The following is a 21,350-nucleotide window of genomic DNA, read 5'->3' on the forward strand; positions in this document are numbered from 1 at the left end:
CAGCAGAATTCATTTTAAATAAACAAAATAAATTTGGCAATAGGCCTTCTTCCCAAAACATTCACAAGGGAATTCAGAAAAGAAATTCTTACTTAACAGGATTGAAAATCTTTTTGCTTCTGTCTGCTTGGGACTGTTCAATAGCAATTATCTGATTGGTGGCCTCTACCTGTGTAGAACAACAAAAAGTAATTAATAATTAATTTCTTTATTAATTAAAAAGTTCATTAGTAAATAATTTTCAAATACTTAAAGTTTCCCAAGGCATCATGTTAGGCACTTTGCAGGAGGGGCAAGTCGCTGAAGGGATGTAGGGCACCTTAAAGCAGTGCGTTATTGGTGAGAAAAGAAACAAATACCTGTAGAACTAAACAAAGAAAACACAAGACAACAGAGGATTTCAGGTAAACAGGGAATATAGAGTGGACTAGTAAAACACAGGAGCAAGGCAGCTCAAAGGATACATGTACTCATTCATTCAGTCAGTCATTCATTTTATAAATACTTGTTGAGCACCTGCTGTGCAGCAGGCATTGCTCTAGGCATTACAGATGAGAAGACGAGACTAACAGAAATCCCAGCCCTTGCAGAGCTTGCATTCTAATAAGAAACAACAAAAAACAATAAAATAAATAAAATATAGGAATGACATTTATTCAGTAGTTGCTACAAACTCTTGCTATTAGTGAAGACAGTGGCAAGGGCCTGGTGAGATCTGCCCTATCATATATGGTTTGTAGGTATTTGCATAGTAACAGTCTTTCTGGAAAGCAACTGGGCCACCAACATCAAGTGTTTTTAATACCGATCCTATGTCCGATGTGCAACCCCTCTTTTGGAATTTATCCTCATACAAGGATGGATGTACCTGGATGTTCATTGCAGTTTTATCAATGACAATAAAAAATTGGAAATAAACAAAATTTACAATAATACAGGAATTAATATGGTAGTATCTCGATATAATGGAAAACCATATCATTTTTGTAAATAATATTTTATAGACTTCAATGATATTATATAATGCCATTTTCACAGTATAATATTATTAATATGAGAGTAATTTTAATAATAGAAAACAATGAGGAAAAATTAGGCTACCAAGTGGTGGATCCCAAATATGAATGAATTTTACTCTTCTTCATACTTTTCTATTATGTTCCATAATGTTCACAATGGACTCATATTAATTCCGTACTCAGAAAAATATACTTCATTATTGTTTGTTTGTTGTTTTCTTTTGGTTTGGTTTGGAGCAAGATCAGCTGGTGTGTTCAGCAGTCAAGCCCCACTTTGGGAGACTCAGTGCCTGAGCCCAGGTCAGAAAAACAATATGCAGGTAATGGATGTTCCTCACCCTAAGGAGCTGGATCTCAGGTAATAATGTAATAAATACTCGTTGATCACTCAGAAGTCATCCTACCTGCATTCTAATCCCAGCTCTATCATTTAATATTTTGGATGAACTGTGTGACTTTACTGGGCCTGGTTTTCCCCTCTGTTAAACTGGAAAAGCGGGGGCATTGACTAGATTAGCTTGGCTTTTTTAAGTTAGAGACCTCTTTGAGATTTCGGTGAAAACTATGAACTTACTGCATGAGAAAATGCACCAGCATCAAAAATAATAAAATAATTACACTCAGCAAAAGAAGTGCAAGATTTATACACTAAAAGACTTTAATACTGTAGTTTGAAGTGAGGTTCTGCCAGATTCTGAGCCCAGGCTTAAGAAATTGGCAGCTTTCATTTCCTGTGCCTTGAAGCCCTTATTCTTAGAAGCCAGTTCACCATGCTGTGAGGAAGCACAAGCTGTCCCACAGAGAAATCTACATGGAGAAGAGCCAAGGCCTCCCAGCTACAGCCCCCTGTGAGCTCCTGGCTGATGGCCAGCACAGACTTGACAGACATGTGAGTGAGCCATCCTGGAAACTGGATCCAGGCCCAGATGAGCTGCCCCAGCTGATGACTCCTGAGCAGAGATGAGCTGTCAGAGCCAAGCCCTGACCAAGTTACAGATATGTGACCCAAATCAATGACTGATTATTTTCAGTTGCCAAGTTTGGGGGTAGATTGTTATGCAGCAACAGACAACTGGAACACTTAGTAAATGCTGGCTGAATTAAACTGAACTAAATAAAAGACTTACCTTAATCCCAAAAGCTTTCAAGTAGAACATTTCTATTGGCTTTGGACCCATTTGAGTTTTGACAAATTTTGGGCTTCCCCAAACTTGGATGTGGATGGTAATCTGAAAGTGGTTCTTCTTTTGGCAAACAAAAGCTTCATCTGCTGGTGAAAAATTAAATCCTTTGTCTGTAACAACTCGATAGCCTATATCAGGTCTATGAAAAGTGGAAGCAAGAAACCGGTTTTACAAATATTTTCTACACATTTTCTTTCATGAACAATATTAATTATACAACCATTTCAGGAAAATATATTGTGGAAAGTACCTGTTGCTATATTTAATCAATTTCGTTAATTTTCACCAAGGAAATGAAAATAGTATTTCAGAGTACAGCTGGCGCTCTCCCAGCTTTTTATGTTCACGAGGAAGAAGCACAATTCCTGCCAGATGGAAGCGTTGTTTCCTCAGCCTGCCTTTTCCCTTTGTGCTCCCTAGACTTCTAATTTGACTCCACTGTACAATAGAAAGACGGAGGCTAGAAGTTGAGAAGTTAGTACATTAATCAGACATATGAAATAGCTGGGATAGAATTCATCTCTTTCCTCCTTAAAAAAAAATCTCTAATTGCATCAGCAACACCACACTCAAACGAATGAATGAATGCATATCACTCAGATGAATGAATGTTCAGCCTCCTGGCAGTCATATGAAAAAAGCAGACTGGTCAGAACTACCAGCAATAGCTTTAAACCAAAGTAACCAGAGCCAGTCAGACTACTGACTGAAAACATGTTTTCACTGAAGTATGGTCATTTCCTTTTTATCTTCCTGATCTGGTAATAGCACTGAATACCTACTATGCTGTTTACTTCTGCAAGAAAAAAAAATGGGATGATGGTGGGGTGGCTGATCAGACTCTTGCTTTATTTGTTTTATCAAATCATTTTCAATAGCAATGCTTTGCGTATTATATGTTTATTTAAATACTTTTAAATGTTAGTAAAAATAAAACCTATTAAACATGTAACATTATCAAGTAGAGAAGAAAATACAGAAGTTGAAAACTCCTTTGGTAATTTTTTCCATATATGTTGTAGATATGGAACATATCTGGATGATTTTTAATGCATCAAGTTTCCTAAATGTTCCTCAGGAAGGGAGCTCCTTCCTCAGATAACACACAGAGGAGGGCAGTACTCAACTGCTTTGCTAGCTCTCGGTTACTCTGTGGATCTTTGCTTCCTGGGATCTCAATTTGGATGGCTGCCATTTAATGAACAACATAGAGTTTCTAAATTTTCCTCTAATTTCAGAGATAGAAAATATGAATGGGTCTCCTGGGAAAAGAGTGTTTGTGTTCTTTGCAAGTTAAGCACCTCACCAATGGATCAACTCACTAGGTCACTGATTACCCTCAAGATGCTGATCAAAGGCCCGACAACCACAGTGCCCGCCAGCAGCAAAGGCAAAGACCACTGAATGAAGAATTTGATAAAGACCACATGTCTTATGCCATCTGGGAACTTCATACTGACTCAGGTTTCTAGAACTAATCTGTAATTTGCTTGTGGAAAGGCTGGATGGATTGAATTGTATACATTTTACTACAGAGGGTAGTAAGAATTCTCTTGGTTGAGAAAAATAAAAGGAAATATCTTTCTGTGATCTTCCATGTTTCACTGTCAAAAACTCTAAGGAAAGAAGGTAAGATTTGCAGCTCATATATGAGCATTAGCCCGAAATTGAGGGACAGCTGTAAGCAGAAACTGAATCAACACATACAGTTGAAGAGTATTCTGAATCTTAAACACAAATCTCTGGTTATAGAAACTATTCTACCTACCTAAGAGTAGCAATTCTGTTTTTGATATCAAAAGTTAATTATAAAGTCAACTAAACTGGCCTTTTTAAAGCTCTTTTTAACACATGTTGTAAATATCACTCCCCCCAAAAAAAGATGTAATAAAACTTTAATCCCCTAACTTTATTGCTTTTAGGTTATTTAGGAAAATGATATTTTTGTAACAAGTTAGACATAATAATCTAAGAAGAGACAAGTGATTTTCTGTCTCAATGATGTGAGTAGTGAATTCAAGATGGCCTGAGTTCTAATCCAGAAGAATATTGCCTTCCTTTTTTGCTTAAGAAAAGTGAATTACGGCTAAGCCTTCAAAATAAATCTGCCTCTACACCTTTGAGTTGATACTACTTGTGTTCTCCTTTTTTTCCAGATCAGTGGAGCATAGATTGGCTGTCCAAATAAACTTAAAAAACCTACTCAAGTAAGAAGAGAGATAAATGTTACCTTGAAAACTTGATCAACTCAAATACATACAGACTAGGAAGCATTATAGGCTTCAATTAAAATACTGTGCATATGTGTGACAGTTTCATACCTTGGTACTCGTACTTAGGATAGAATATAGAAGAATTGCCAAAAAATCATCAGATGAAGGCTGACTCAAAACCAAGATCTATGGATCCTTCCTTTCTTCTTCTATTGCACACAGTGGCAAAGATACAAGTTGTGACATTTCAATGAAACAAGTAGCAACTTGCTTCTTTTTGTCTCCTATTAAACATACCAACTCCCAAAGTCTGTTTAACTCCTTAGATTTTAGGGAAAAGATTTCTTCTGTCTAGTTCATCCAACATAAAAGTCCTAGTGATACGTTTTGCTCTTAATGAAGCTATATTTGAGTTTGGAAAATACCCTGAAGACCCTCAAGTTTGTAGCCCAGCGTTTCTCATTTCATATTATGCTTATTAATTGAAAATCCTATTCTTTAACCATTAACACGCTTCAGTGTTTCAAGAAGGCATTTGTAATCAATGAAAATTCTAGAAGAGTTGGGTAGGTAAATTATATCCTAAGGAATAAAGAGAAGGCTTGAAGGATGTTTAAGAGCAATAATGCATAAGTCCACATTTATTTCTCGAAACTATAATGGCATAAGAATAGGATGAAAATTTTCCAGTTTAAGGATATTTTGTATGGTTTGATTTCAGTCTCTTAATATAAAGCCACCATCAACTATGATCGCTGCAGGCCGCATTGACAATAAATTGACAATACTGATTTGCAGCATAGATGTTGGGGCAGCTAACAATTTAATGTGGCCCCCCAAAAATATTCTATGGAATTTTTAACTAACTGCAGGATTAAATGTTAATGATTTGGGAAATCTCCATTTTCCAGCTTTTAGTTTAAACTGGGCATGTGATCTCAGAAAGATTCCCTCTTCCTCCATCATTTAGTGGGTAAATTATGAGTTAGAATTACAGGTCTGGATTCCTGAAGGCCAGAAAACCAACTATTTATTGTTAAAATGCAAAATATAAGGAGTAAGACACACTTTCTGGCTGATGCATCCCATTTGATCAGGGGTGGCATCAAAGCTCAAATACATGGCTTTGGTTTTGAGAGTCAGCACTGCCTTTCTCCCCTCATTCTCCAGCCAAGCACAGGGTTCCAAAGGCCACTTACAGTTTTTCATATTGACTGTTGAATAAACTATGCCAAGGAACGCTTCGGTATGGCTGCCACTTCAAAGCAGGAGAGCACTGGTCCACAGGCATCATGTTCTGTCTCTCACTGTCGTGGTCTTGCACTTCGCTGCTGTGACTCCTACTTGTCACTGCAAAGAAATCAGTGCATTAAATCTTTCCTCCGAGGCTGTTTTTCCTAGACTCACAGACAGCTGCATGGAGCTAATGCATAGGCCATGTATGAGGCAGAGGGACCGTGTGGGGAGTGACAAGTGTGGGGGGCAGGGGGCATGTGGCTGGCCTTGTTTCCTCATCTGTAAAATGAGCAGCTTGGGGTCAGCGATTCTAAGGTACCATGGCAAGCACTTGTCAGAAACTTTTCCCTCAGTATCTGTCTACCCTATTTCTGTCATGGCGTCTCCTCACTCCCAGTTTGTGTGATTCAGGTGAAGTCCACTCCCAGCCTGAGGAGGGGAGGGGACGCAGGATTGATCAATCAAACTACAGCATTCATTATTTGCATCAGTAATTGCACCAGGTAGACACATGGCCTAATTCAATCCAAGCAAAGTGGCTCTCAGCATGTTAGGGAAGACGAGTTCAAAGATGCTGATTCTTTTCCATGAGGTTTGAACCTATAAGTCACATCCCCAAGAGCTGCTGGGACCATTTTGGGACATGAGGGAAAAGCCTGTCTGGGAATGAAGCCAGCACAGCGGAAGGCAGAGTTGAGAGTGAAGGGCACCCAGTCCTGATGGCATGATTTGAGTTCTGGGATCCACTCCTAAATCTTGGGTTACAGGAGCCAGTAAAGCCCCTCATTTTGATTTTTTGTTTGTTTTGTTTTTGCTTAAGGCAGTTTGAGGGTTTTTGTTTTTTTGTTTTTGGTTTTGTCCTTTTTTTCTTTGTTTTTGTTAATTGCAACCAATACACTCTAATCTATTATAGGTCCCTTGTGGCACCAAGATCCTGTGGTCTCTACTTTTTGAACTTAGATGAGTTATTTATTCACTTAGTGTCTTAATTCCCTCAACGGCAAAATGGAAATTGAAACAGGTGTCCTGCCCATCTTGCAACATCACACAAGCAGAGAGAATATCATAATACAAGTGAAAGAACTTTCAAAGCTAATACCAAGATAAAGTAACACAGAATATCTTGTTAGAAGGTAGTATTAACTATATGAAATTGCTACTTTTGTATTCAAAAATGGTCCAATAACAGCAATTTCACAAGTGCAAGCCACTATTTTTGCATAATCCTTGCAAGTTGTTTGTCTAATTTGAGTTTGTCTAATTGTACCAAATGGTACAATTCAACCGCAGAAGTTTATGTAAATTCCATTAGGATGTTTGCTGTTACCCTTTTCTGTGAGCTCCCCTACCTTTACTCATGCCTGATATCAGGAGTAAAAGGGAAATAGTGTGTGTACATAAGATCAGGTGTCGGCTGTAAGCAACAACACGGGATATGACACCAGCTTCTATACAGCATGTGCACTTAGCCCACAGCTTGGAAAATGCAGGGGCATGTGGCTGGTTTTTCCTTCACTCACCTAGCTTTCTTTCTTTATACTTTTATTGAGGACTTCTTAAGTAAATAGCAGAGCTGCCTCAGGTTACTTTGGATCCCAAATGTCACAGAAATTGTGTTTTTCTTGGGGTATCACTATTTCCTGTCACCTAAGCAGAACATCTGTTTTGGGGGTTTTGTAAACAACCGTTTTGGAAAAGGATTTTCTCAAAATCCTGAAAAACTTTTTCCCAGCTAAGAATACAGGAGGTCAGGGACTTCCCTGGTGGTCCAGTGGGTAAGATTCTGCGCTCCCAATGCAGGGGGCCCGGGTTCAATCCCTGGTCAGGGAACTAGATCCCACATGCATGCCACAACTAAGAAGCCCGCATGCCGCAACTAAAAAAAAATCCTGCGTGCGGCTACTAAGACCCGGTGCAGCCAAAATAAAATAAAAAGGATACAGGAGGTCAGCAATGCAAGTAGCTCTTCATGCCCTCACTCCTCCAAAAGTTACCTGGCTCAAAAGCTTTTAAAAACAAACAAAAAACCTTCCATGGTTTGCCTGCTTATACCAAGTTCAGAGAAAGGGAGAAACTAGTTCTTCCATCTTTCCTTCCTCCCTCCTCCAGTGGAGAAAGGATAAAGGAAGTTCAGGAGCTTGGAGTTTGCAATCAGACAGAACTGGGTTTGAATCACAACTCTACATATACTGGCTACACAATTAGGAAAATGGTCTAATGTCTCTAGGCTTCAGCTTCTTCACCTGCAAAATGTGAGTAACAATATGATGCCTCCCAGGACTGTTGAAGGAATTCAGCGAGTCATGTCGGTAAGTGCTTAGCACAGTGTTTGCCACCAGTAAGAGTTTAAACAATGGTGCCTTTGGTTAGTATTAGCAGCACTGTCATTATCACACATATCTGTTTCAACTCAGGTGACTCAGTTATTCCTAACAAGCCTTGGCAAGTACTTCTGTTCTTGGCCTCCATGGTAACTCTATCTAATGTGAAATAATTAATGTCATGGGCCTGAGTGAACACCAGCTAACTGGGACCCTTTCCTACTCAAGTATGGCAGTAAGGCGCCAGGGGAATCAACCAAAGGTCAGTGCCACTCCTCCAAGTGCTGGTAGGGAGGGTGGGCAGTGGGTAGGGGACATTGTCCTCAAGGATAAAGCTATTTCCAGACCTTTCCCATCACAGCAGCAAGATTTTCGGGGCAGCCATTCCATAGGACTGACATAGTCCTGGCTTCCCTGGGAGCTAGCTATCAGCTGGTGAGCCCCAGGGATGGCAATCTGGGACCTCAAGATTAATGATAATAATAATGATACCTACTGGTCCTGCGTGCTTTCTGTGCTGCAGGCACTGTCCCAGACACTTGGCATAGTTTCTCATCAACTCGTTAACTCATCTTCAGGGTAAGGATCCCTTTTTTTTCAATAAACGTTCATTATTAACGTATAATATATATGAAGGAGAGTACACAGATCATTAGTACACAATTTGATACCTTCTTATAAAATGAATTATACTAGGTAACTACCACTAGATCAAGAAATAGGACACTTCCAGCGCTCTAGAAGAAGCGCTCATGCCCTTTTCTGGTTACTACTTTCTCCTGCCCAGGAATAATCACTATTCTGAAATCCAAACCATAGAGGAGTTTATAGAAATGGTATAATATGATATGTACTCTTATGTGTTGGCTTCTTTTGCCCAACATCATGTTTATGAGATTCACTCATTGTTGTTGCAAATGGCAGTAGTCTGTTCATTTTCGTTGCTGTATAGTACTCCACTGCATGAATATACCACAGTTTATCCCTGATGGCCATTCAGGTTACTTTAAGTTTATGGTTATTACAACTAGTGCTGCTATGAATATTTGGGGGCATGTCTTTTAGTGGGCATGTGTATACACTTCTGTTAGGTATATTCCTAGGTGGGGAATCACTGGGTCATTGGATATCTTTTAGTAGATACAGCCAAACAGATTTATAAAGTGGTTACAAGGTAAGAATTCTTAATCCCATTCAACAAATGTGGAAACTGGAGTTCAAAGACCTGAAATAACTAGTCCAGTGTCACAGCTGTCATGTGGAAGAGATGGGATTCAAACCTTCTCTTCTCTTCATGCTACAGTGAGGATTTCTTGAGAAAATGTAACAGAAGAGAGAAACAGAAGTATGAAGGTAGCAAACTGCCCAAGTCCCAACTTTTTGGAGAAAATTCACAGCTTGCATTTGAATGTCTTTCGAAATATTTTCTTATACATTACTTTTTTTAAAAGTCTTGGAAATGGGTGAAGTAGAAATTGTGATTCTCATTTGATAATCAAGAAAAGTCAGGCTTGAAAAGTCCCCGATTACTGGAGACATGAGGCTTTTCCTGACTCTACAGTGTGACTTCAGCCCAGGCACCTCTCACTGTGGACCAAAAGCTACGACTCTGGGGCTGAAAAACCCTCATGCATTGGAAGTTCAAACCATATGAGGCTGTGAGCCCTCTTTTATTTAGAGTTAGGATCAGGTGGGACCTGATCCTAACCTGATCAGGAACCCTCTTGTATTTGGGGTCCAGACCATGGGGGGACAGGAACCAGCTAGCTGGCAGGAGCCTGCCCAGCAGCTACATTCTCTCTAGGCAAGATTTTACCTTTGCCCCCAGCAACCCAGTAATTCTACATTGTGATCCTTATGAAGGGGGTTCTTGGCATCCTTGGCCAAAGTGAACTGCTGGGGAAAAGGTCACTGGAAAAGTCTTACTCATTGATTTAGAACATCTTCTCCCATCAAAATCCTGCCCATAAGACTAGCCCCTCCTTCCACTACCCGTATGCCATTTCCCCAGGACCTTTATAAAACCCTTGGCCTCTGCAACATCAAATACGAGTTCTCCACTGGAAAACTTCTGCTGAAAACATGGCATTTGGATTTTTTTTTTTTAATTCCCCTGGGAACCTGCTCATTTTTCATTCTGGAACTGTTGTCTGGAGCCAGTTATCTTTAGGTGGCTTTTCAGTGACCTTTGAATAGGATTTAAACAAGGGATGCAAGATTTCCTATCTGTTGGAACATTTCAGTTACTTTTCTATGGCTGTTCTCAACACCCTCTCTAGGGACAGGCCACAGAACATCATCACAGGATGGAGCGTAACTCTGAAACAGCCAGGAGAATTTGAGGAGCAATCTGGTTTGATGAGAAAACTCTTGGAAGGTTTGGGTGACTTGCCCAGTACGCTCAGGGAGCTGTTGCATCTGTGGGAGAGTGAACAGATGGGTCCCTCATCTGGCTAGAAATTTACCCAGCTTTCTGTATTTGAGAAGCATAAAGAAGCTGCAGGCAGGATGCAGGGATACCTGAAGAAATTAGAGTAACCATGCACAGGAAGGTGGATGGAGAGCTAGCTCTACATTATCCAGAAACAAGGCTTGAATTAGCATTTTGCGTTTCTAAGGCTGAATAAGAAAAATCAAGCAGCTGCCGGCCATGGTGGATCCATGCAAAAGATAAGAAGGCAGTAGAGGTTTGGTTTATACAATGGCTGCATGCCCCGTGCAGTGCTACCACAGCATGCCCAGGGGGTTACGATCTGTGGGACAAGGCCAAGTGACGTCATCGTCCACTGAAGGACCCTCACAGCCCATGATGGAGCTGAGGCCAGACGTCCCTGAAAGGACCAGCAGGCTCCACAGGACACAGAGGACCAGCTCTCATCACGTGGCTGTGAAGGGCAAAGGCAGCAACCGGAGCAGGGGAGAAAGCCACGGGCAACTCCTGTCCAGGCAGCATAAACCCCTGGAGTGTAGGGACCACAGAGGGAGGGGAGCCTCGAGAGGGAAATCTCGGATCCTTGCCAAGCTGATGCCTGGGAGTAAAAGAGATATGACCTGGTACCCTGTATTTGGGGCACTATTCTCACTGCCTACATTAAGTATTTATAGTGGCTAATAGCACTGGCACGGAGGAGTCTCCTTTCCCCTAATAAGCGTCACAGCGTTTACTCTGGAGATTCAGAAGTTCAAGCCTTCAGGCTCAGAAGTCTCAGTTTGTTCTCAACTTGATCAGGTCTCTAAGCTCAAAACATGGTATGTCCCATGATATATAAGACAAAGAATGAGGGGGGCTGACCACTTGGGCATCGTATAATGCTGCTGAAAGACTTTTAAAATGATTTTCCAGAATTTCAAAGATCTACTGGGAACTTGCTAATTGGAAGCAAGTGCTAGGGAAGCTCAACTTTCTACCTTCCTGCTGCCCTGGAGAAATTCTCTAAAGCAGGGGTCCCCAACCCCTGGGCTGTGGACCGGTAAGGTCCACGGCCTGTTAGGGACCAGGCCGCACAGCAGGAGGTGAGCGGCGGGCGTGCGATCAAAGCTTCATCTGCGGCTCCCCATCGCTCCCCATCGCTCGCATGAGCACCTGAACCACCATCCCCACCCGCCATGCATGGAAAAACTGTCTTCCACAAAACCGGTCCCTGGTGCCAGAAGGGTTGGGGACCGCTGCTCTAAAGTCCTGCTTCTCCGAGTCCCTCCCATGAGCCAGCAGCATGGGCACCGCCTGGGAGCTTGTTAGGAATGCAGAATCTCAGCCCCTACCTCAGGCGTACTGAACCAGAATCTGCACTTTACCAAGCTCCCCATGTTACATGTGTGCACGTCTGAGTTGAGAAGGATGGAGTTGAACGAAGCAACGAGCACACCAGCGGGCTCCTGTAGGTGCTGCCACACGGCACGGCTTCCCCAGGCCTGGAGCCTTGGTCCTCTGAGACACAATTGCCCCTAAAACTGAAGGGACCAGCATCTCATCTCCACCAGAGAGACAATGGCATCTCTTCCCAGGAGCACCTGTATGACCCTACCTAACACTGCATGAAACATTATGTCAAGAGGGAAGAAATAAATTCCCAGAGCCTATCATTGCCCTTCTATGAGAGAGAAACTAATTTTGTAGGGCTACTGCAAGGCTGGGAAAAATCCATGATTTAATGGCAGTGACAGGCCCCGGATTGGCTCACTTGGTCTGGAGTGGTGGGCCCACACGTGACAGTCCCCGGAGTCTTCCAGCGCCTGTGTGCACTTTCTCTTCTTGGTCGGTGGCAATGAGGGTCTAAAATTAAGAACCCAAAATAAGGTTAGGATTCTTCTTTTCTCTCCAAGTTAATCAAATTTAATTTCCCAGGACTCTGCTCTGGGCCTCTTCCTAAGACTCATTCTAGTTAGTTAAGGTTCCTTGAGTCCTACTAGTCTGCAACACCAGGTGGATACATGGAGTGGACGGGCAAGCTCCTATTCTATGAGCCCTACTAGTCTGAAACTTAGTTTTCACTCTCCAGTGGATCTGAGATTCACCTATTTGAAAAATAAACTGACAACATTTCCAAAGGCAGAGGACTCATTGAGACAAAGACAGAAGATACTTAAAATTTAAGGGTATATTTTATACCTGAAAATGTTTTTCATATAGAATTTTATCACAGTTTTTGATGGCCTTTACTCTTTTTGCCATCCTCTAGATCCAGAAGGAGGAACGAAAGAGAGGGAAGGCGGAGAGGAAGGGAAAGAGAAGAAAAGAATATTAATTAAGACAGTTGACAGATATTTTTCAGAGAGCTCATTCACAAATCACTTGAGTGGTCTAGTTGAGGCTGCAAATGCAAACAGTGCTTTCTCCAGCACCCGAATCTCCCTATACATTTCTGACATTTTAGCTTTCCACTGAATGAGGGCCTTGGGTTCAGTGGATTGTTGATTAAAAGTTGGTTTGAAGCCAAGGGCACTGGGGGTCTGATATATGTCTCAACACTGCCATCTCCTGGAGAGGACTCCACAGTTCACTCTTTACCAGCACTGCGGGGTAGAGGGGCTGGCTGGTCTTTCATAACTAAATATCTTGCCCTTTACCCAGGACTGTGGCACAGAGGCTGCGGATGGTAAGAACAACCAGTTCCCAGATGGGAGGACACAGACTGGTCCAGAGGGGTCCTGAGATGACGGGCGTCTGGGTAGCAGTTGTGAAAGGTACTGTGGGAATGAGCAGAGTCGCTCATTTCAGACGAGCCCTGCGGCAGGTGTGCAGGCAGCATCCCAGGAGCATCTGCTGAGAGGAGGAAAGCAGCTGGCATCCCCCCGGCAGCAGGTGTCAGAGTCGGGCAGCAAGCACCTGGGGAAACACACAAGTGAGAAAGGCCCATCTTTCTCACCATGCAGAGTCCAAAAGAAGAGAAGCAAGTGCCAGACGTGTGGGAGGGAGGTGGGTCCCACTCACCTTTGATCTGTGGAGGAGAGCTGGAGTCTGACGCAGAATAGGGTGGGGTATCTGGGAGCTGGCGTTGCCTGAGGATTAGAGACATGCATTCCTTTTGTTTGTAACTTATTCCATCATTATATTTTTTTTTCACAAACTGGTAGCAGCCCTCTGTGTACAGCACCCCTAGGGAGGGTTCCAGGTGCTCCTGGGGGCCAAAGCCCACCAGAACATGCCCAGTGTCGTGTTGAGTGAGCTCTGAGTCAAACAGACCCGGGTTTGAGTCCCAGCTCTTCCACTTCCTAGCTGTGTATCCATGAACAAGTACTTAACCTCTTCAGGCCTCCACTTCCTCACCTATAAAATGGGAATAATCATTATGCCTTCCTCATAGCATCACAGTGAAAATTACATGAGATACTGTGTGTAAAGCCCACAACATACAGCCCCAAACACAGTGAGTGCTCAACAAAGCTTAATTAACATTACTGTGTCTTCTTAACATTCTCAAAGCACTTACGCCAGAGAGATGGTTGGGCTAAAGCAGTATAAAATGTCACCACTAAAGCAATGGTTTTCCACCTGTGCTCTGGGGAATCTCCAAGCTCTTGGAAGGAGCTCAGGTGTTTTACAAAAGAAAAATTTTAAATGCCTGGGGGAAATATTTTATAACTTTTTTTCTGTTTTATATATTGAGGTGCAAGTAATATTTCATTTTAAAAAATGAGTACCATCACTAAGTGTGAAAATGTCTGTTCAAAAAAACGCTACCTTTTCTGTTCAAAAAGTTTCTTATGGCTCAGAAACTCTGTGGTTCTAAGTTATATATAATCACCACCATCCTCCACTTGATTCTCTTGCTAGAGAGTAAGCTATCATATTTTTCTTGGTTCATTAAGATTTCAACATCATGCAATGAAGAGAGAAATCTGTTTTTATTATTTACTAGAAAACTTATGTTTTCTCCTCAAATTGGTCCTTTATCATTTATTCACTTTTTATTAACAAGGGAATAGAAACATACATTTCCCTTCCTCCAAAAACTCCACCGAAAAAACTCTGCCGAAATGAAACTCCAGAAAGTCCACCGAAATAAAAGTAAAGGAATAAAGAGACATAAACAGAAAAAGACATAGAGTACGTGAATAGAGACTACAACAGACCACATTTCAGTAACAGTATGGCAGACAGAAATAGGATGGATGGTAACTGAATTACCAGAAGGGAAAAGCTGCCTGGGGATGGCAGAGGGGATGTAGGAACCAACAAGACATTGTCCAAGTTGAAAACAACTCCAGAAAAGCCCAAGACATTGGCATCACCAGCAGTTTCTGAATTCAGGGGTAAGGTAGAGCTAAAAGTGAAAGAATTGATTGACAGTTTAATTAAAGAACAGCTGGACCCTTAAATCAACTTCTCCCACCTGTACAGTCAGGCAACTACCTCTATCATCCCAACAGAAATTGGAAAGTTTTATTCTCTGGAGAAACGGATCCAGGGAGATTGTAGAGCTATTGGGCGAAAAATGGAAGGACTCATTGAGCACATCCAGGTGAACAAAACTCCCAAGATTCGGCGCAGGATCTACACAGCTCATGGTTGGATCAATCCATACATGAGCTCTCCCTTCCACCTTGAGATGATCCTTACTGAAAAAGAACACATTGTTCCTAAACCAGAAGAAGAGGTTGCACAGAAGAAAAGACATCCTAGAAGAGACTGAAGAAACAAAAACTTAGGGCCCGGGAATAAATGCTGAAAAAAATAAACGCAAATAAAAGCAGAGAAAAAAAAAACTCAAGAAAGAAAATATAATCGTAGTAAATTATATGTGAACACACAGTGATAGTAATGTAATCCCTGAATATAAACCTAACCAAAAATTCTTATACAATTTTATGATACTGGGAGGCTGGGGATAGAAGTGGGTGTCGGATATGATATAAGAAAGTTAAATCCTCCTGGAAGATGATAGTAAGTTCTTAAGATGTATAAAGCAAGAACAGTAATATAAACCATTATTCAGATAAAAGGTGGTTGAAACATCTAAAAGAGTTGGAAAGTATCTGCCTCTGGGAGAGCCAAACTTGGGTACATGGGGAGGAGTGGGGCAAAGGATTACTGGTTTTCATTATAAGCCGTATATATGGCACCATTCAACTTCGTATCACTCTACATGTATAAATCTACAAACAAGGACTTCCCTGGTGGCGCAGTGGTTGAGAATCCTCCTGCCAATGCAGGGGACACGGGTTCGATCCCTGGTCCGGGAAGATCCCACATGCCGTGGAGCAACTAAGACCGTGTGCCACAACTACTAAGCCTGTGCACCACAACTACTGAAGTCTGCACGCCTAGAGCCCGTGCTCCGGAACAAGAGAAGCCACCGCAATGAGAAGCCCGCGCACCGCAAAGAAGCGTAGCCCCTGCTCGCCGCAACTAGAGAAAGCCCGCACGCAGCAACGAAGACCCAACGCAGCCAAAAATAAATTAATTGTTTTAAAATTTACAAATTAAATTTTGTGATTGACTCTGTGATCTCACAATTCCACATTCAAGGTTCAAGGCAGTTGTTTACTTTCCTTTACATTTGCAGCACCACTGAATTCAATAACGTTCATGAAAACTGAAAATCACAAGCAAATTATCAATACACTCGAGAAATATGGCACGTCACATCACAGACTGGCATGCATGCCCCACCCAGCAGGTCCTTGTGGAGAACCAAAGGTCCCTGTGTTGAGTAGCAGGAACATGTGTTGGTGGTTTTAAAATGCGAATTTAAAAGTTTTAATACTTTCCTTACAGTTTACTCTCCCTTCCCAAACTCACTCTGGCTACTCCTTTATTTCATTGCATTTCGTGTTCAATGCATTTTACTGTATTGGGAGAAATTTTGCATTCCTTTTCAGAAAATTTCACGTAAGATTTAAGGATAGCTACCTTCAAAACTAAGCAAATTGTTTAAAACAAGGGCAATGATTAACTTTAAGAAAAACACTGTTGTCTGAGACTGTTTCTAAGCAGTTAACTCCTCCCTACTCACAATCATGATGTCAGCAATGCACATTAGACTGTTTTGGGCCTTCAGTGCTCTGAATTTTCCTATTATGCTGAAGGGATTTCCATGAAGGGACCTAGAAATTGACAGAACCATTGGTCACTCCTTGAGGGGCTGTCTCTATCTCTACCTTCTACAGGAAATGGTTATAAAAATCAAGAAATTCTTATAAAATGATTTTATAAAATGAATAATTTGCTTTCTAAATCCCTTCCTCTCAGACACACAACTTGCTTTTGTTTTTTGGAGGGTGAATGGCAAAGTGTGGTCTCCTGGGGGTTGAATGCCATGTAAACCAAAAGGAGTTCAAAACAGACTTTTCTCTCCAGCTGGCTGAGGTTAGCACATCCATGACATCTGCATGCTGCAACCAAAGCAGCCAGGATTTCTTTCAGATCGCAGCCAGGCTTGATCAAGCATTTATTGAGTGCCTAGTACGTGCTCATAACTCTACTAAACACTAGGTAGGACTGCAGGACTCACAGTATTAAGACACAGGGCTTCCCGTGAACACCCATCTGGGACTATTCACAATTCAACAGTCCAATCCTCAGTTTTCTCCAATGACTCCCCCGGGGTCTTCACATACAAACTACACCTTCTCTAAAGCTCTATTGCACATTGATATCAACTCAGCACACTGCCTGGTACAGAGTTATTACTTAATAAGTATGAATTACTGCTTTTTACCTGACATGTGGCCATAAATATGTTGTTTATATAAATTCATATATCAAGAGAGGGCATTCCTGACCACCAATCTAACATGGTAGCCTTCTCCCACCCCTCACTTTCTACTCCCCTGCCTTACACTTATTTTTCTTCATCTTTTTACTGAATGACTTTATACTATACACCATTGCCTTTCTCTTCCCACTGGAGTCGCATCACAACAATGGAGCACCAAGAGTGAAGGGATGGGAATGGCTCTCCCCAGGAGCAGGTGATAAGGAAATGCATTGCCTGCTGAGAACTTAAAAACAATACTTAAATCCACAGAAAGTCAATCTGCTATTTATCATTATTACCACACACCACCAACTCAAAGAAAAATGCCTGGGTGCCCTGCAGGGCAGACCGTTTTCCACCACATTGCCCTTGGTAAACTATTAGCAGGAACTTCATCTGTTTTGTTCACTGTTGTACCCCATCACCCAATTACAGCATAAAAATAGTTGTTACTGAAAGTATTTTCTCCAGTTTTTCATGTGTATGATTCATGTCCTCCCACGCAGACATTCACTTAAGAGCATGTCTTAATACTGTGTGTGTGTGTGTGTGTGTGTGTGTGTGTATCTCCTGCAGAGTGCCCACTGGTGAGCACGTAGTAGGCACTTGATAAATACTTGACCAAGCTTGCATAGGGTTTGTACCCACTACCCGGAAGTTGGGATGGGAAAGGGCCTTGGCAGAAATGTCATCAGTGAATAAAGTAGCCCAAGAAAATCATTTCATGACAGGGCAATGGAAGCAAGAAAAGCAAGTTGCCACCCCTCCCCTTCGGCTCTATCTTGGCAAACTGCGAGAACCCTGACCCTCCCTCTTACCACTCTCCCCTGCTGCTTTAGAAACAGACAACCTTTATGGAGGACCTACTCTGGTCCAGGCACTGAGCTAACCCTTGCAGGTGTTGCTTCATCTAATCTCTGCTACCAACCATGTGAAAAGGTACTATTACTGCCCCTACACCACAGGCAATGAAACCGAGGCTTGATGAGGTTAAGTAACATACCCGAGAGTATTCACCTGGCATCTAGTCAAACTGGAGTAAAGTGATCTATCACCAGCGTTTATGCTCTAAAGAACACAATGTTTTCAATACAGATATTTAAATATCCTAATCAAACTAATTACTATAAGTGATTTCATTTTCTACAAAATCTTTAGAATCTAGAAGTCACTGGTAATGTTTTTGCCCAGGATTCTGTTTACCTTTTCTCCTGCTGCATCCGTTTGAACCCAGAAATCAAACCGGTCAATGAACTCAGCCTTTAACAAGCTCATCTCATAGAATATGTGGATTACCTCACTCCCTTCCGCAACATCACGGTAAACAGTTTATCAGCCCCACTCTACTGGTGGCAGAAGTAAAACATGCAGCTGGTCATTGATGCCTAACTCATTTTTCCTTCCAATCTCAATAAGATATGTCCTAAGTGAAACCCAGAATATTAGATGCTTAAGCTCAACCACTAGAATGAAATGAAATGAAACCCGGAGTTGATTCCTCACGGACCTAATATGTCTCTAGGTTCCCCTCCTATGAAGTCACCCATTCGAACTTGTGATGAGCTGTCACCTCAATGTCTTCAGCTAGCTCCCTCTTACCCCATCTGCAGCACCTCAAGGCCAGCCTAAAGCTCGGTATACTGTCTACTCGCACTGAACACACTCAAACCAAACTGTATGACTTGGTCTGGGTCTTGGGAAGTGGTTGGGAAGGAGGCATATGCACGTGACCTAAAGTAGGGCTTCTCAAACTGTAATACGCCTGTGAATCCCATGGGGATCCTGTTAAAAATGCAGATTCTGATTCAGCATTTTGGGGGTGGGGCCTGAGGTGCTACAGTCGTAGCTCCCAGGCAATGCTGCTGCTGCTGCTACAACCTGGCCTGCAGTTTGAGCAAAGGACAGAAACAGGTGAAACTCTGGGCATTTTTGAATGAAACAAACCTGTTTTGAAGATTCACTGGTGACTTTTCCAGAGCCTTCCTTCTTCTACACACACACACGGACACACACAGACACACACACACACACACAGACACACACACACACACACACACTTCTTGTCCTTTTTCACTGCAACCTCCAGGAATTTATGCTTTCCCCTAAATCTCTAGCCTCCTGCCCTCCAGGCGGCACTCCATGCCTGGACATTTCCCGGTGTGTCCAGCCCCCACAGCTCACCTAGCTCACCTCTGTGCCTAGTAGGTAACAGGCTGGCTAACCTAGGGGATCAGAGAGGACTTCTGCCCGCTCCTACTCCCCCTGGGCAGACAGCTGCCCTGGACTCCACCACACACGGAAATACAGGGTTAAGAGCAACTGTCAGAAATCTTCCCGTGCTGACAGAACTGCCCCCGGTTCAACATACCAATTAGATTCACACGGAAGGATGAGAATGTCCTGAGCAGCACATCCCAATGCTCATACGTGGGTACATGCTCCCAAAAGGGGCCCATGGCCACATAAGTTTGAGAACACTGCCTAACGTTTCCCTTTCCCAGTTGCATATTAGCACATCAAAGGCCCTGAGAAGTCCTGTGGTAAAGAAATACATTTAATTTTGTTTAAGCCAGTGAGTCACATACTTATTTATTACTGATCATGGAACTTTTTTTCCCACAGCATCTCGGGGGACCAGTTTTCCATAGAGCATTTAGGGACATCTGTTTCACAGAGCCAATAATTCCATTTTTTAATATCTTTGAGATTTGAAAATCTGCCTATGAGATTCAAATTTGCTCCTAGAAATTTTACAGCCTAATGTTCTCTTAAATCACTTAAAGGGTTGTCATTGATACTTTTAAAAGGCACAATTCATGGGCAATATAGTAGAGAGGAAGTAACTCAGGCTTTGTAGTAAATTCATGTTTGAATCCCAACTCTGCTATTTATTAGCTGGGAGCCCCGGCAAGAAAACCTGCATCCCAGCGCTGTTGTGAGGAATGCAACTAACCTGCAACTAACCTGCAGAGCCTGGTATTTAGAAATACTCAACACTTGGGGTATTTGAATACATTGTACAGATGCAATGATCACTGGACGAGCCCAACAAATCCATGGTCACGGACTGGGACTGTTTCCACTTGTTCTCTCTTGGATTTCTATTGCAGCTCCACTTAACTGCGTGCACCTGAGCCATTTTTATAAGGCAACAGCAGCTTATCTGATCATAGGACTTTTCTTTAACAGGCCTGAACTCTGACAATCTTTGCAAACTATGGCTCAGGATCCATTCTGAGTCACACCTTTTGGCAGATAAATGTAGACCCACTTAATGTATTTCCCTGAGAGTCACGGAGTCTAAAACATCCCCTAAAACATCAATTAATCCAAAAGACAAATGTAGAAGAAAGGGCAGGTGTTCCAGAGCCAGGCACATTTTAATCCCAGCTTTGCCACTTATTGACATGAAGAGTTACTCAACCTCTCTGCACTTCAGCCTCTTCATGTGTAAAATATGGATAATACTGTGCCTATTTGGAAGAGTTGATAAGAGAATGAAATGTGTAAAATCAAATATGCAATTAAATGAGTAAATATGTAAAGTGCAAAGAACAATGCCTAATACTTGGTAAATACTCAACAGTATTAACTCCTTCCTCTACCTCACTTACAAATGCCAGACACCCACTCCCAAGGGTAGAGAGTGATCTGATTGGGCAAACCATGTCGGAATCTCAGTAGCGATCGCCTATAGGGAGATATCTCTGGTCTTGCTGGAAGGACCATTATTATCATGGAGACTAAGATCGTATGATAGATTTCTGAACTCCCAGGTAGAAGGACAGCTCTTCGAATAAGACTTAATGGTTGTTCACTTTTCCCTGCAAACAGCTAAAGTACTTTATGCCAGTTATAAAAGTGATCCAGATGATTAAACAGAACCCTGATGGAATCAGGTCTACCTTCTTTTGAGGAAAAGTCTTGTAGGGGACGGAAACTGACAACTTCTGGCAGGTTTTTTGTAGGCAGAGATGGTAAGGATATACCCATTGCCCACACTTCTCACAGGAATTCATGGCAGCTGCGTGGATGGATTGAGAGGAATATGAAGGCAGCACAAGGGTGATCAGTGCCTGGGTTCAGCCCATGCAGTGCCTGGAGCAGAAGAGCCAGCTCAGAGTGTGGGCTCAGACATGTGGCAACCCACCAGGTGTGTGTGTGTGTGTGTGTGTGT

The 21,350-nt window shown here is 42.2% G+C and overlaps 1 protein-coding gene across 1 annotated transcript in view; it reads right to left on the reverse strand.

The window, feature by feature from the left end:
* The window catches only part of MYRFL (myelin regulatory factor like), a 117,900-nt gene that overhangs the window by 55,128 nt on the left and 41,422 nt on the right, over nucleotides 1-21,350 (reverse strand). Inside the window, exons 4-9 of the mRNA XM_060165353.1 lie at nucleotides 13,405-13,472; nucleotides 13,041-13,299; nucleotides 12,155-12,246; nucleotides 5,616-5,766; nucleotides 2,147-2,342; nucleotides 93-169 (exon numbers count right to left, since the gene is read on the reverse strand). Of these exons, the coding sequence (XP_060021336.1) occupies nucleotides 93-169; nucleotides 2,147-2,342; nucleotides 5,616-5,766; nucleotides 12,155-12,246; nucleotides 13,041-13,299; nucleotides 13,405-13,472 (843 nt within the window). The remainder of the gene's footprint in view (nucleotides 1-92; nucleotides 170-2,146; nucleotides 2,343-5,615; nucleotides 5,767-12,154; nucleotides 12,247-13,040; nucleotides 13,300-13,404; nucleotides 13,473-21,350) is intronic.

This window comes from Lagenorhynchus albirostris, chromosome 11 (assembly GCF_949774975.1).
Source record: "Lagenorhynchus albirostris chromosome 11, mLagAlb1.1, whole genome shotgun sequence".
NCBI classification, from domain to species: Eukaryota; Metazoa; Chordata; class Mammalia; order Artiodactyla; family Delphinidae; genus Lagenorhynchus; species Lagenorhynchus albirostris.